The 16,399-nt window shown below is 44.0% G+C and overlaps 1 protein-coding gene across 1 annotated transcript in view; it reads left to right on the plus strand.

The window, feature by feature from the left end:
- The window catches only part of LOC144109618 (uncharacterized), a 128,011-nt gene that overhangs the window by 74,551 nt on the left and 37,061 nt on the right, over nucleotides 1–16,399 (plus strand). Inside the window, exon 72 of the mRNA XM_077642437.1 lies at nucleotides 1,184–1,210. Within this exon, the coding sequence (XP_077498563.1) occupies nucleotides 1,184–1,210 (27 nt within the window). The remainder of the gene's footprint in view (nucleotides 1–1,183; nucleotides 1,211–16,399) is intronic.

A 16,399-nucleotide genomic window follows, 5' to 3' on the forward strand; every position in this document is an offset into this window, starting at 1 on the left:
TTGTCCTTGAAACGGCTAGATTGTATGCACTGTTTTTATAGGCAGTTCACGGTTGAGTGTCTGTTTTCAAGCTGATCTTTCTGTTGTGCCTGCTGTCCTTATCTGGTTCTTCATGGGGCTCTGGAACGACCAGCTCAGTATCGCTAGCCTCATCTCGGCTGCTCACATGCTCCCTCTCAAGCATTCTACTGCCATTCAAGTCTATATCTGGTTTCAGGTAGTGAATACTTCTTTCTGAAATCATATTAACGTGGCAGCGTTAAAGGTCCCTTTCATTGGAAAAGCCGGATTTGTCCCCATCGGCGTCCGGCGTTGTTGAGTGATTTGCGACTTTTGGAATTAATCAAGGCGTCCAAAGATCTTCCGCTCTTAGAAAGATCGCTTTAGTTAATATTACCGTTCTCAGGGCAGAAAAAAAACATTTCGAGCATGTTGGAGTTTGTTGCTGTCGCTTTAATCACGGACCTTTGCGGGAATTTGCCTTTAGGCTCGTTGATGATTTTGTAAATTTTAGTCAAGGGCTACTAAAGGACCAGTTAGGAGCAATGAGATTTTCGTCCTTATAAAATGGCCATGTCTTATGGAAAGCGCAGCTATCCACGAAGCGACCCCATTCATGCACGTTGCTTGTTGCAGCAGGCTGCAGTCCTACAGGCAACTACGACCGTTAGGACGGGTCGTGATGTCGCTGTAAAACGTTTTTCACTATGCGGGGAAGGTTGCCTCGAGGGCTGCAAAAAAAATGGTTCATAGCATCACTCCCCCTTCTTCCCTTACGGCGCGGTTCAGGTGTCCAACGATATATGAGACAGATACTGCGCCATTTCCTTTCCCCAAAAAACCAATTATTATTATTATGAACGCTCACGTGCTTTTCATCAGTACTCTTTGACAAGTGAATTATTCATCTGCAAATGCAGTGCAGCTGATATTCCGTTACAAATTATAATTAGTGCTACTTAAGTTTTATTTGAATTTTTTCCTGAACCAATTCTTTCAATACAGCATTGTAGTGAGGCTGCCGCGTTTACCTTTCCTTTGTTCCGTTTTGTTCGGTAGTAATGCATTTCTTTACAAGGCGCTAAATAATTCCAGTCGGAAGATTCTTTCTCTTCTCGTCTTATTAGCTTTACACCGTTGCCATGCTTGCTATTTTGATTTGTAGTTTGCGTATTTCTGATAGGGATCAGGAACGACAAGCTCAAGCACGGTAAGCGTTTAGTCGAGACGGTCACGATTCTTCAAATCTTATTGCTCTCCAACACTTCCGTGTTTAAATTCGCTCAAAAGTTTGTTCGTCATTCAAAATACATTCTTCAATTCTATCAAAAGTTTCTCAGTGATTAAAACTGTGCTCGAGTTGGTATTTAGCTTTCTTTATATATTTCATGTACTTCCACCTAAAATATCCGCACCATTGTAAGATGGGTTGTAATTCTTAAGAAGAAATTCATGATCATGACAGTAATTTCAAGTTTCCCTCTTTGTTCGATTGTAATGTGATTATTTTCTAGTGGGTTTTTTTAATTGGTTTTTGGGGAAAGGAAATGGCGCAGTATCTGTCTCATATCGTTGGACACCTGAACCGCGTCGTAAGGGAAGGGATAAAGGAGGGAGTGAAAGAAGAAAGGAAGAGAGAGGTGCCGTAGTGGAGGGCTCCGGAATAATTTCGAGCACCTGGGGATCTTTAACGTGCACTGACATCGCACAGCACACGGGCGTCTTAGCGTTTTTCCAGCGGGTGATAAGCATTTTTTCACAATTTTGTTTTTCTCGCATCTTAGCAATGCACCGATTCTGTACTTTCCTTTCTCATGTGTCCTTTTTTGCTATGCTTCATAGGGAAGTGAAACGACAAGCTCAGCCACGGTAAGGTTTTTTGTAGTGTTCGATACGATTTTTATACAACTTCGTCCGGAAACGCCCTTCACCCTTGATTTTCCGGCTATACCTGAGGCTGCACACAAACATGCAGCACTGATTTTTCGCAAAGAACTGCAATATTATAAAAGCTGGCACAAGTGGTTTGCTGTGCTGAAAATTGCCCTAGAACTTAAAGTATTGACTGCAAGCTCGAGAACTATATCCTATCTCAATAATCGTCCTCTAATAGTGTCGTCAAAACGCTCAAACAATTTTATTAGCTGTTTTATTCTGGTCACGGTCTCTCTTCAATGATCGGAAGAGTTGCTTCCTTTGCTAAGACGTGCTTCTTTGGATATTTCGTTCATTTATACGTGAAACAAAAGCTCACGCACGAAAAACTTCACTGAGAGGAATGATATTATTTCAGCTTAGTGCGGTCATGCACTTTTAATTCTGGTTTTTCGGCAATGTTTACGAGTTAAATGCACTCAATTGGGTTCTTTCTTTATTAAGCATACTGAAAATCACTCGACCTATGAAGCCTGTAATATATAAAACTAATGAAGTAAAGCAGTAAGACTCTCATGTTAATTCCGTTCTATTTGTCAATAGTAATGTAGCTGTTCCGAGGATGGTCCACAAGTTACTGCAAGAATTTCTGAGCACATTTTGTGTTCGTAGCGATTCACCGATGCGGACCTTTTCATTCTAATTGTTTACAGCTCTATTCATATAGGAATCTTTTAGGAATGTCGTAACCCTCACGCGTACGCGAACACCGGAAGGTGGCACTGGTGGTAGAACACACTGCATGCGCCGTAGGAAGAGGGGGAAGCAATTCTTATCGAGGCGGCAGGGTTTCCAACATAACTGAAAAAAAAAACAATAAGGAAATTAGGCAAAAAGGAGCTGGCGGGAACTACCTCGTATGCGATGGATAAATGCGCCTTAACGGAGGCCGAAAAAGCGGCGCAGATAGGTAGCACCGGAGCAGACAGTCGCGCCGCTCTGCACATGTAGTCCAGAGTTCGATTGAAGTACCTCTGGTCGGGCATCGTGACCCGATGAAATTAAGAAGCAGTCACTGAATATTGTCTTTAAAAAAAGGTTTCGAAAGCTGTATGCGATTAATCTACTCAATAAGCAGGACAGGATCGGTGAACAAGAAACTCGTATGAGTATCGAAACGTCTTACCCTTTCTCGAATACAGTAACTGACTGCTTCGTCATTTCTTCGAAGCAGCGCATAGACAAGACGGCACTGCAATAGTGAATGACGGACCTATATAGAGGGCGCCACCAACTATACATAGATAGGAAATTTGAGCTCACACGGCAGACCGTCCTGCAGCGTGTGTTAGCTCAGTCACGTGCAGAGATATGACAACAACTACGCTTATTCTTGCCAACAAGATGCATCGAACTTGAGGAGTGCACCAAGCACCTTGCCACCATTTCTACCGCTACTCATATATTCACGCCACACAAGATAATACGCACGTGCCACGAGGGAGCATTGGTTTTGTTGTTTCTTTCTGAACAGCCGAAAACATCCGGGAAACTCGTTTCTCCTGCTTTATTCACCAGCCCTCCGAAAGGATTTGCAGCAGTTCGACGGCATGAAATCCTGTCCCGGCAATTTTTTTGTCTCTTCGATACACACAACTACCGAAGTTTCCACTTTGCCTCGTTTCATTGGCCGGTTCTTTACAGGGAACTGGAACGACAAGCTCAGGCACGGTAAGCTCGACACGGCACCATAACCGTTCCGTCATAATCTTGGTGCCGCTATGCTTTACAATTACTTTTACTCTCAAGAGTCTGTAAAGATAACTTATTTCTAGGCAGTTGGTACACAACCTCTTTCATTCATAAAAAAAAATTTGCTCTTTAGGAATCGATGTATTCTTTCCACGTGTCTCTTCCTTCATTCAGTAAAACTCGAACTGCACTTGCTGCAGTTAGATTCCTTGGAATGTTTTACTGACGAGTGGCGGTTTCTTTTCGTCGATTGACTGCACGCGACTAAGCTACTTTCCGCATTGACTCGTTTCCTTGGTCGCTTCTTTACAGGGAACTGAAACAGCAAGCTCGGGCACGGTAAGCTTCTCTTGGTGGTTCATACGATCCTTCAAAATCTTGCTGCCGCCATTCCTTTCTGTCGTTTTTTCACTATCAATAGTCGATAGATATACCATATTTCTATCCACTGGGTACACATCCTCTTTCGTTGAGAAAAATATCTGGCGGTTTAAGGCACTAAGGTATGCTGTCCTCGCTTCTCATCGTTGATTCAGAAGAGTTCGAACTCTTTTGCTGTACTTTGATTGCATGTAATTGTTTTCCTGTCACAGGGCACTTTCATTTTCTCTATTGACAGCTAACGACTATGGCAGTTTCCGTTCTGACTCGTTTCATTGCTTGGTTCTTCACAGGGAACTGAGACAACAAGCTCAGGCACGGTGAGCTCCTCTTGGCGGGCTATACGATTTGTCATATGTTCTTGCTGCCACCAAGATTTTTCATTATTTTTTCACGGTCAATACTCTATACATATATCATATTTCTAATTAAATTGGTACATATCCTCTTTCTGTTATCAAATAATTGGCGGTTCAAGGCACTCAGGTGGGGTGTCTTCTTTTCTCTTTCATTATTTAGCAGCATTCGAACTTGATTCTCGGCATTTATATTGCATGTAATTGTTTTAATGGCGACTTTCGGTTTGCTTGGTCGATTCAGAGCTCACAACTATGGCAATTTCTGTTTTGACTCGCTTCACGGGTCAATTCTTCACAGGGCACAAAAATAACCAGCTCCGGCACGGTAAGCGTCTCATGGCAGTCATACAATTCATGGTAATTTTGCTGCCGCCATGCTTTCCCATTATTTTTTCATGATCAGTAGCCTCTAGATATACCATATTTCTCTCGACTTGGTACGCATCCTCTTACTGTAGGAAAATAGTTGGCGGATCAAGGAACAAAGTAACACTGTCCCCGCATCTCCTGTATTATACAGAAGCCTTCGAACTTGATTTGCTGCAGTTTGATTGCATGTAATTGTTTTACTGTCAAAAGGCAGTTTCTTTTTCACAATTGACTGCTCACGACTATGATAGATGTTTACGTTTGGCACGTTTCATTGGTCGCTTCTTCACAGGGAACTGAAACAACAAGCTCGAGCACGGTAAGCTCCTCTTGGTTGGATATACGATATGTCATGTTTTTGCTGCCGCCATGATTTTCTATTTTTTCATGGTCGGTAGTCCTTAGATATGTCATTTTTCTCTCAAACTGATACGGACCCTCTTTCTGTGAGAAAATATTTTGGCGGTCCAAGGCACTAATGCATGCCGTCCTCGCTTCTCCTGGTTTAATCAGAATTCGTACTGGATTTGATGCACTTTCATTGCATGTAATTGTTTTACTGCCAAAAGCCGGTTTCTTTTTCTCTACTGACTGCTCACAACTATGGTAGTTTCCGTTTCGACTCGTTTCATTGGTCGCTTCTTCACAGGGAACTGAAACAACAAGCTCGGGCACGGTAAGCTGCTCTTGGGGGTTATACGATTCGTGGTAAACTTGCTGCCGCCATGCTTTCCCATTATTTTTGCATGGTCAGTAGTCTCTATATATATCATATTTCTCTCTCTTGGTACACATCCTCTTTCTGTAAGAAAAAATTTGGCGGCTCAAGGAACAAAGTAACACGGTCCCCTCTTCTCCACTTTTATTCAGAAGCGTTCAAGCTCGATTTGCTGCAGTTTGATTGCATTTAATTGTTTTACTGTCAAAAGGGTGTTTCTTTTTCTCTATTGAATGCTCACGACTTTGACGGCAGTTTTCGTTTTGACTCGTTTCACTGGTCGCTTCTTCACAGGGAACTGAAACAACAAGCTCGGGCACGGTAAGCTCCTTTTGACGGGCTATACGATGTCATGTTCTAGCTGCCGCCATCCTTTTTCATTATTTTTTTCATGGTCAGTAGTCCTTAGATACATCATTTTTCTCGCAACCTGGTACACATCCTCTTTCTGTGAGAAAATAATTGCAGCTCAAAGCACTAAGATATGCTCTCTTCGCTTCTCCAGGTTTTAATCAGAAGAATTCGAACTGCATTTGCCGCAGTTTGATTGCATGTAATTGTTTTACTGTCAAAAGACGGTTTCTATTTCTCTATTGACTGCTCACGACTATGGCAGTTCCACCTTGACTCGTTTCATTGGCCGAATCTTTACAGGGAACTGTAACGACAAGCTCAGGCACGGTAAGCTCACCACGGCACCATAGCCGTTCCGCCTCAATCTTGGTGCCGCTATGCTCTATAATTACTTGTAGTCTCGATAGCCTCTAAAGGTATCTTATTTCTAGGCAGTAGGTACACAACCTCTTTCTTTCATAAAAAAAATGCTATTTAGGCATCGAGGTGTTCTGTCCACGTGTCTCTTGCTTTAAACAGTAGAACTCTAACTGCACTTGCTGCAGTTAGATTCCTTGGAATGTTTTACTGGCGAGTGGCGGTTCATTTTTCTCGATTGACTGGACGCGACTATGCTAATTTCCGCATCGACTCGTTTCATTGGTCGCGTCTTCACAGGGAACTGAAACAACAAGCTCGGGCACGGTAAGCTCCTCTTGATGGATCATACGATCCGTCATAATCTTCCTGCCCCCGTGATTTGCATTATTTTTTCATGGTCGGCAGTCCTTAGATACGTAATTTTTCTCTCAACCTGGTACATATCCTGTTTTTGTGAGAAAATAATTGGCGGCTCAAGCCACTAAGGTATGCTGCCCTCGCTTCTCCTGGTTTTATCAGTATCATTCGAACTAGATTTGCTGCAGTTTGATTGCATGTAATTACTTTATTGTCAAAATGCGGTTTCTTTTTCCCTATTGACTGCTCACGACTTTGAAGGCAGTTTTCGTTTTGACTCGTTTCACTGGTCGCTTCTTCACAGGGAACTGAAACAACAAGCTCGGGCACGGTAAGCTCCTCTTGACGGGCCATACGATCTGTCGTGTTCTAGCTGCCGCCATCCTTTTTCATTATTTTTTCATGGTCGGTAGTCCTTAGATGCCTCATTTCTCTTGCAACCTGGTACACATCCTCTTTCTACGATAAAATAATTGGCGGCTGAGGGCACTAAGGTATACTGTCTTCACTTCTCCAGGTTTATTCAGAGGCATTCGAACTGGATTTGCTGCAGTTTTATTGCATGTAATTGGTTTAATTTCAAAAGGCGGTTTCTATTTCACCATTGACTGCTCACGAATATGGCAGTTCCCGTTTAGGCTCGTTTCATTGGTCGCTTCTTTTCACAGAGAACTGAAACAACAAGCTCGGGCACGGTAAGCTTCTCATGGCGGTTATACTATTAGTGGTATTCTTGCTGCCGCCATGGTTTCTCATTATTTTGGCATGGTCAGTAGTCTCTAGATATTTAAAAGGCAAAGGCGGGCTCGTTGGTGGTTAACAGGGGAGTGCATATTGCAACCGCCCAAAACGACGAGGGACGAAGGGAAGAATGCACACGACATGACTCGGAACCTCAACTGAGGTTTACTACAAGGAAGACCCCATATATACAAGATTCGTAATCACACCTGATACACGGCGGACACCATCACGTGACGCTGGCATGCAGGCGCGCGTGGCACAGGTTAGCATCGAGATAGTTGAATTTCTTCTTGGATAAGGATACGGAAGTGGTGCTCATGCAATGGTCATTTTCGTTTCTAATGCTGTAGGCTTCAAACATTTCCCTGCTAAGCTGTGTCGGTAATTTTTTCAGGACAGTTGTGTCTCGGAACCTGGGCGTGCAGTTACTGCAATGGCGGTAATGTTTCGCCAGTTTACCGCCCCCCGCCAATGATGCAACGGCTGCGCGGTGCTCCAAAAGTCTAACATTCAGGCAACGTCCAGTTTGCCCAATGTAATAATTCCCACATGTGAGGGGTATTCGGTACACCACACCTGCTTTGCAGGGAACGAACCTGTGTACATGCCTAGTGCGGCACCCGTTCTTTTTTCCATTTCCGTGCACCATACTGCACATGCCTGAAAGCTTCTTGGGCGCCGTGAAGACCACCGGGACCTCACATTTCATGGCCACTTTTTTGAGGCGATGTGAAATCTGGTGGAAGCATGGTGTTTGCATCGGTTCATGTATTGCCCCTTTGTTAAGTGACATCCTTTTATCACACGGTGACAAGCGAATCGCTGCTAACCTTGACACAGCCCTCTCGGCTAAGATTTTTAGACATGTAGACGATTATGCCATTTTCTTGAAAGGCGTATCTCGAGAAAGGGTCATTACAGTAGTGAACCAAATTCTTCAAATATTTAGTGAGTGTGCCTTTGGGCTGAGCTTCACGTATGAGTTGCCGTCGCAGGGATGCTTGCAGTTTTTGGACATCTGTACTGTTACGAGTACTAGTGAACCCAGGTGTCCTGGACGTACCAGCCTCGCTCAAAAAAGGGTACTTTAAACCACCAGTCAGCTGATTCAAAGCTTATAAAAAGGGGAATAGCAAATACTGCCTGCGGGCCGCTCTTGATAAGTCTTGCCCACATGAAATGCAGAACAGCGTGCAATTTCAGTTCCAACGACTGACTCGTGCGGGTTTTCCTTGTGAGCATGTAACTTTGGTGACAGAATCTTTTGCCAAGGAAGCTCGATGCCCACCGAAGCACTGCCTAAGTGAAGAACCGCACCTCCGGAGACCCGTGGCTATACCGTACTTACACCAGATTTCACATCGCCTCAAAAAAGTGGCCATAAAATGTGAGGTCCCGGTGTTCTTCACGGCGCCCAAGAAGCTTTCAGGCATGTGCAATATGGTGCAGGGAAATGGAAAAAAAGAACGGGTGCCGCACTAAGCACGTAGACAGGTTCGTTCCCTGCAAAACAGGGGTGGTGTACCGAATACCCCTCAAATGTGGGAATTGTTACATAGGGCAAAGTGGATGTTGCCTGAATGTTAGACTTCAGGAGCACCGCGCAGCCGTTGAATCATTCGCGGGGGGCGGTCAACTGGCGAAACATTGTCGCCATTGCCGTAACTGCAAGCCCTGGTTCCGAGACACAATTGTCCTGAAAAAATTACTGACCCAGCTTAGCAGGCAAACTTTTGAAGCCTAAAGCATTGGAAAACAAAATGACCGTTGCATAAGCACCACTTCTGTATCCTTATCCAAGAAGGAATTCAACTATCTTGATGCTAACCTGTGCCACGCGCGCCCACAAGCCAGTGTCACGTGATGATGTCTGCTGTTTATCAGGTGTGATTACCAATCTTGTATATATGTGGCTTTCATTGTAGTAAACATCAGTTGAAGTTCCCCGTCGAGTCTTGTGCATTCTTCTCTTCGTCTCTCCTCGTTATGCGCGGTTGCAATATGCACTCCCCTGTCTCTAGATATTGCATATTTCTCTCAACTTGGTACACATGCTCTTTCTCTGAGAAAATAATTGGCGAATCAAGGAACTAACATATGCTGTCCTCGCTTCTCATGGTTTAATCTGAAGCATTCTAACAGGATATGCTGCAGTTTGAATGCATGTAACTGTTTTACTGTCAAAATTCAGTTTCATTATTTCTATTGACTGCTCACGACAATGATGGCAATTTCCGTTTTGACTCGTTTCATTGGTCACTTCTTCACAGGGAACTGAAACAACAAGCTCGGGCACTGTAAGCTCCTCTTGGCGGGATTCTTTTCCAATATGTTGTCATGGTTGGCATGGTCGGTAGTCCTTAGATACGTAATTTTTCTCTCAACCTGGTACATATTCTGTTTTTTGAGGAAAAAATTGCGGCTCAAGGCTCAAAGCTATGCTGCCCTGACTTCTCCTGGTTTAATCAGAAGCATTCGAACTAGATTTACTGCAGAGTGATTGCGTGTAATTATTTTACTGTCAAAAGGCGGTTTCTTTTTCTCCATTGAATGCACACTTCTAAGGCAGTTTCCGTTCTGACTACTTTTACTGGTCGCTTCTTCACAGGGAACTGAAACAACAAGCTCGGGCACGGTAAGCTCCGCTTGGAAGGGTATACGATCTGTCATGTTCAAGCTGCCGCCATTCGTTTCAAATATTTTTTCATGGTCGGTAGCCCTTAGATACATAATATTTCTCTCAGCCTGATACATATCATGTTTTTGTGAGAAAATAATTGCGGCTCAAGTCACTAAGGCATGCTGTGCTCCCTTCCCCTGGTTTAATCAGAAGCAGTCGAACTGAATTTTCTGCAGTTTGATTGCATGTAACTGTTTTAATGTCAAAGGCGGTTTCATTTTCTCTATCGACTGGTCACGAATATGGTTCTTTCTGTTTTGACTCGTTTCTTTGGTCGCATCTTCACAGGGAACTGAAACAACAAGCTCGGGCACGGTAAGCTCCTCTTGACAGGCTATAAAATATGTAATGCTCTAGCTGCCGCCATCCTTTTCAATTATTTTTTCATGGTCGGTAATTTTTAAACACATCATTTTGCTCGCGACCTGGTTCACATCCTCTTTCTGTGAGAAAATAATTGCGGTTCAAAGCACTAAGCTATGCTCTCCTCGATTCTCCAGGTTTAATCAGAAGCATTCGAAATGGATTTGCCGCAGTTTGATTGCATGTAATTGTTTTACTGTCAAATAGCGGTTTCCAGTCCTCTATTGACTGCTCACAAACATGGCAGTTTCTGTTTTGACTCGTTTCTTTGGTCGCTTCTTCACAGGGAACTGAAACAACAAGCTCGGGCACGGTAAGCTCCTCTTGACAGGCTATAAAATATGTAATGCTCTAGCTGCCGCCATCCTTTTCAATTATTTTTTCATGGTCGGTAATTTTTAAACACATCATTTTGCTCGCGACCTGGTTCACATCCTCTTTCTGTGAGAAAATAATTGCGGTTCAAAGCACTAAGCTATGCTCTCCTCGATTCTCCAGGTTTAATCAGAAGCATTCGAACTGGATTGGCCGCAGTTTGATTGCATGTAATTGTTTTACTGTCAAATAGCGGTTTCCAGTCCTCTATTGACTGCTCACAAACATGGCAGTTTTCATTCTGACTCGTTTCACTGGTCGCTTCTCCACAGGGAACTGAAACAACAAGCTCGGGCACGGTAAGCTCCTCTTGACAGTCTATACGATCTGTCATGCTCTATCTGCCGCCATTCTTTTTCATTAATTTTGCGTGGTCGTTAGTTTTTAGATACATCAATTTTCTCTAAATCTGGTACACATCCTCTTTCTGTGAGAAAATAATTGCGGCTCAAAGCACTAAGGTATGCTGTCCTCGCTTCCCCAGGTTTAATCGGCGCCATTCGAACTGGATTTACTAAAGTTTGGTTGCATGTAATTGCTTTACTGTCAAAAAACGGTTTCGATTTCTCCTTTTATTGCTCACGAATATGGCAGTTTCCATTTTGATTCGTTTCTTTGGTCGCTTATTCACAGGGAACTGAAACAACCAGCTCAGGCACGGTAAGCTCCTCTTGACGGGCTATACGATCTTGTATGCTCTATCTGCCGTCATTCTTTTTCATTAATTTTGCATGGTCGGTAGTCTTTAGATCCATCATTTTTCTCGCAACCTAGTACACATCCTCTTTCGGTGAGAAAATAATTGCGGCTCAATTCACTAAGGTATGCTGTGCTCACGTCTGGCTTAATCAGAAGCATTCGAACTGCATTTGCTGCAGTTTGATTGCAAATAACCGTTTTATTGTCAAAAGGCGGTTTCATTTTCTCTATTGACTGCTCACGACTATGGTGGCAGTTTTCGTTTTGACTCGTTTCAATGGTCGCTTCTTCACAGGGAACTGAAACAACCAGCTCAGGCACGGTAAGCTCCTCTTGGCAGGATATACGATCTGTCATGTTCTAGCTGCCGCCATATTTTTCTATTATTTTTTCTTGGTCCGTAGTCCTTAGATACATCATTTTTTTCGCAACCTGGTACACATCCTCTTTCTGTGAGAAAATAATTGCCACGCAAGGCACTAACGTTTGCTGTCCTCGCTGATCCTGGTATAATCAGAAGCATTCGAACTGCCTTTCCTGCTGTTTGAGTGCATGTAATTGTTTTACTTCGAAAGGCGGTTTCTTTCCCTCTTGACTGCTCAAGACTATGATGGCAGTTTCCGTTCTGACTCGTTTCACTGGTCGCTTCTTCACAGGGAACTGAAACAACCAGCTCGGGCATGGTAAGCTCCTCTTGGAGGGATATACGATGTGTCATGTTCTAGCTGCGGCCATATTTTTCCATTATTTTTCTTGGTCGGTAGTCCTTAGATACATCATTTTTTTCGCAACCTGGTACACATCCTCTTTCTGTGATAAAATAATTGTTACGCAAGGCACTAACGTTTGCTGTCCTCGCTGATCCTGGTATAATCAGAAGCATTCGAACTGCCTTTCCTGCTGTTTGAGTGCATGTAATTGTTTTACTTCGAAAGGCGGTTTCTTTCCCTCTTGACATCTCAAGAGTATGATGGCAGTTTCCGTTCTGACTCGTTTCTTTGGTCGCTTCTTCACACGGAACTGAAACAACCAGCTCGGGCACGGTAAGCTCCTCTTGGGGGTTATGCGATTCGTGGTAAACTTGCTGCCGCCATGCTTTCCCATTATTTTTGCATGGTCAGTAGTCTCTATATATATCATATTTCTCTCTCTTGGTACACATCCTCTTTCTGTAAGAAAATAGTTGGCGGCTCAAGGAACAAAGTAACACTGTCCCCTCTTCTCCACTTTTATTCAGAAGCGTTCGAGCTCGATTTGCTGCAGTTTGATTGCATTTAATTGTTTTACTGTCAAAAGGGTGTTTCTTTTTCTCTATTGAATGCTCACGACTTTGACGGCAGTTTTCGTTTTGACTCGTTTCACTGGTCGCTTCTTCACAGGGAACTGAAACAACAAGCTCGGGCACGGTAAGCTCCTTTTGACGGGCTATACGATGTCATGTTCTAGCTGCCGCCATCCTTTTTCATTATTTTTTTCATGGTCAGTAGTCCTTAGATACATCATTTTTCTCGCAACCTGGTACACATCCTCTTTCTGTGAGAAAATAATTGCAGCTCAAAGCACTAAAGTATGCTGTCCTCGCTTCTCCAGGTTTAATCAGAAGCATTCGAACTGGATTTGCCGCAGTTTGATTGCATGTAATTGTTTTACTGTCAAAAGACGGTTTCTATTTCTCTATTGACTGCTCACGACTATGGCAGTTCCACCTTGACTCGTTTCATTGGCCGGATCTTTACAGGGAACTGTAACGACAAGCTCAGGCACGGTAAGCTCACCACGGCACCATAGCCGTTCCGTCTCAATCTTGGTGCCGCTATGCTTTATAATAACTTGTAGTCTCGATAGCCTCTAAAGGTATCTTATTTCTAGGCAGTAGGTACACAACCTCTTTCTTTCATAAAAAAATTTGCTATTTAGGCATCGAGGAATTCTGTCCACGTGTCTCTTGCTTTAAACAGTAGAACTCGAACTGCACTTGCTGCAGTTAGATTCCTTGGAATGTTTTACTGGAGAGTGGCGGTTCCTTTTTCTCGATTGACTGGACGCGACTATGCTAATTTCCGCATCGACTCGTTTCATTGGTCGCGTCTTCACAGGGAACTGAAACAACAAGCTCGGGCACGGTAAGCTCCTCTTAATGGTTCATACAATCCGTCATAATCTTCCTGCCCCCATGATTTGCATTATTTTTTCATGGTCGGTAGTCCTTAGATACGTATTTTTTCTCTCAACCTGGTACATATCCTGTTTTTGTGAGAAAATAATTGCCGGCTCAAGGCGCTAAGGTATGCTGCCCTCGCTTCTCCTGGTTTTATCAGTATCATTCGAACTAGATTTGCTGCAGTTTGATTGCATGTAATTACTTTATTGTCAAAATGCGGTTTCTTTTTCCCTATTGACTGCTCACGACTTTGAAGGCAGTTTTCGTTTTGACTCGTTTCACTGGTCGCTTCTTCACAGGGAACTGAAACAACAAGCTCGGGCACGGTAAGCTCCTCTTGACAGGCCATACGATCTGTCGTGTTCTAGCTGCCGCCATCCTTTTCCATTATTTTTTCATGGTCGGTAGTCCTTAGATGCCTCATTTCTCTTGCAACCTGGTACACATCCTCTTTCTATGATAAAATAATTGGCGGCTCAGGGCACTAAGGTATACTGTCTTCACTTCTCCAGGTTTATTCAGAGGCATTCGTACTGGATTTGCTGCAGTTTTATTGCATGTAATTGGTTTAATTTCAAAAGGCGGTTTCTATTTCTCCATTGACTGCTCACGAATATGGCAGTTCCCGTTTTGGCTCGTTTCATTGGTCGCTTCTTTTCACAGAGAACTGAAACAACAAGCTCGGGCACGGTAAGTTTCTCATGGCGGTTATACGATTAGTGGTATTCTTGCTGTCGCCATGGTTTCTCGTTATTTTTGCATGGTCAGTAGTCTCTAGATATTTAAAAGGCAAAGGCGGGCTAGTATGTGGTTAACAGGGGAGTGCATATTGCAACCGCCCAAAACGACGAGGGACGAAGGGAAGAATGCACACGACACGACTCGGAACCTCAACTGAGGTTTATTACAAGGAAGACCACATATATACAAGATTCGTAATCACACCTGATACACAGCGGACACCATCACGTGACGCTGGCATGCAGGCGCGCGTTGCACAGGTTAGCATCGAGATAGTTGAATTTCTTCTTGGATAAGGATACGGAAGTGGTGCTCATGCAACGGTCATTTTCGTTTCTAATGCTGTAGGCTTCAAAAATTTCCCTGCTAAGCTGTGTCGGTAATTTTTTCAGGACAGTTGTGTCTCGGAACCTGGGCGTGCAGTTACGGCAATGGCGGCAATTTTTCGCCAGTTTACCGCCCCCCGCCAATGATGCAACGGCTGCGCTGTGCTCCAAAAGCCTAACATTCGTGCAACGTCCAGTTTGCCCTATGTAACAATTCCCACATGTGAGGGGTATTCGGTACACCACCCCTGCTTTGCAGGGAACGAACCTGTGTACATGCCTAGTGCGGCACCCGTTCTTTTTTTCCATTTCCGTGCACCATACTGCACATGCCAGAAAGCTTCTTGGGCGCCGTGAAGACCACCGGGACCTCACATTTCATGGCCACTTTTTTGAGGCGATGTGAAATCTGGTGGAAGCATGGTGTTTGCATCGGTTCATGTATTGCCCCTTTGTTAAGTGACATCCTTTTATCACACGGTGACAAGCGAATCGCTGCTAACCTTGACACAGCCCTCTCGGCTAAGATTTTTAGACATGTAGACGATTATGCCATTTTCTTGAAAGGCGTATCTCGAGAAAGGGTCATTACAGTAGTGAACCAAATTCTTCAAATATTTAGTGAGTGTGCCTTTGGGCTGAGCTTCACGTATGAGTTGCCGTCGCAGGGATGCTTGCAGTTTTTGGACATCTGTACTGTTACGAGTACTAGTGAACCCAGGTGTCCTGGACGTACCAGCCTCGCTCAAAAAAGGGTATTTTAAACCACGAGTCAGCTCATTCAAAGCTTATAAAAAGAGGAACAGCAAATACTGCCCGCGCGCCGCTCTTGATAAGTCTTGCCCACATGAAATGCAGAACAGCGTGCAATTTCAGTTCCAACGACTGACTAGTGCGGGTTTTCCTTGTGAGCATGTAACTTCGGTGATAGAATCCCTTGCCAAGGAAGCTCGATGCCCACCGAAGCACTGCCTAAGTGAAGAACCGCACCGCCGGAGACCCGTGGCTATGCCGTACTTCCACCAGATTTCACATCGCCTCAAAAAAGTGGCCATAAAATGTGAGGTCCCGGTGTTCTTCACGGCGCCCAAGAAGCTTTCAGGCATGTGCAATATGGTGCAGGGAAATGGAAAAAAGAACGGGTGCCGCACTAAGCACGTAGACAGGTTCGTTCCCTGCAAAACAGGGGCGGTGTACCGAATACCCCTCAAATGTGGGAATTGTTACATAGGGCAAACAGGATGTTGCCTGAATGTTAGACTTCTGGAGCACCGCGCAGCCGTTGAATCATTCGCGGGGGGCGGTCAACTGGCGAAACATTGTCGCCATTGCCGTAACTGCAAGCCCTGTTTCCGAGAAACAATTGTCCTGAAAAAATTACTGACCCAGCTTAGCAGGCAAACTATTGAAGCATAAAGCATTGGAAAAGAAAATGACCGTTGCATAAGCACCACTTCCGTATCCTTATCCAAGAAGGAATTCAACTATCTTGATGCTAACCTGTGCCACGCGCGCCCACATGTCAGTGTCACGTGATGAGGTCTGCTGTTTATCAGGTGTGATTGCCAATCTTGTATATATGTGGCTTTCTTTGTAGTCAACATCAGTTGAACTTCCCCGTCGAGTCTTGTGCATTCTTCACTTCGTCTCTCGTCGTTATGCGCGGTTGCAATATGCAATCCCCTGTCTCTAGATATTGCATATTTCTCTCAACTTGGTACACATGCTCTTTCTCTGAGAAAATAATTGGCGAATCAAGAAACTAACATATGCTGTCCTCGCGTC

This window comes from Amblyomma americanum, chromosome 11, assembly GCF_052857255.1.
Source record: "Amblyomma americanum isolate KBUSLIRL-KWMA chromosome 11, ASM5285725v1, whole genome shotgun sequence".
Classification (NCBI taxonomy): Eukaryota; Metazoa; Arthropoda; class Arachnida; order Ixodida; family Ixodidae; genus Amblyomma; species Amblyomma americanum.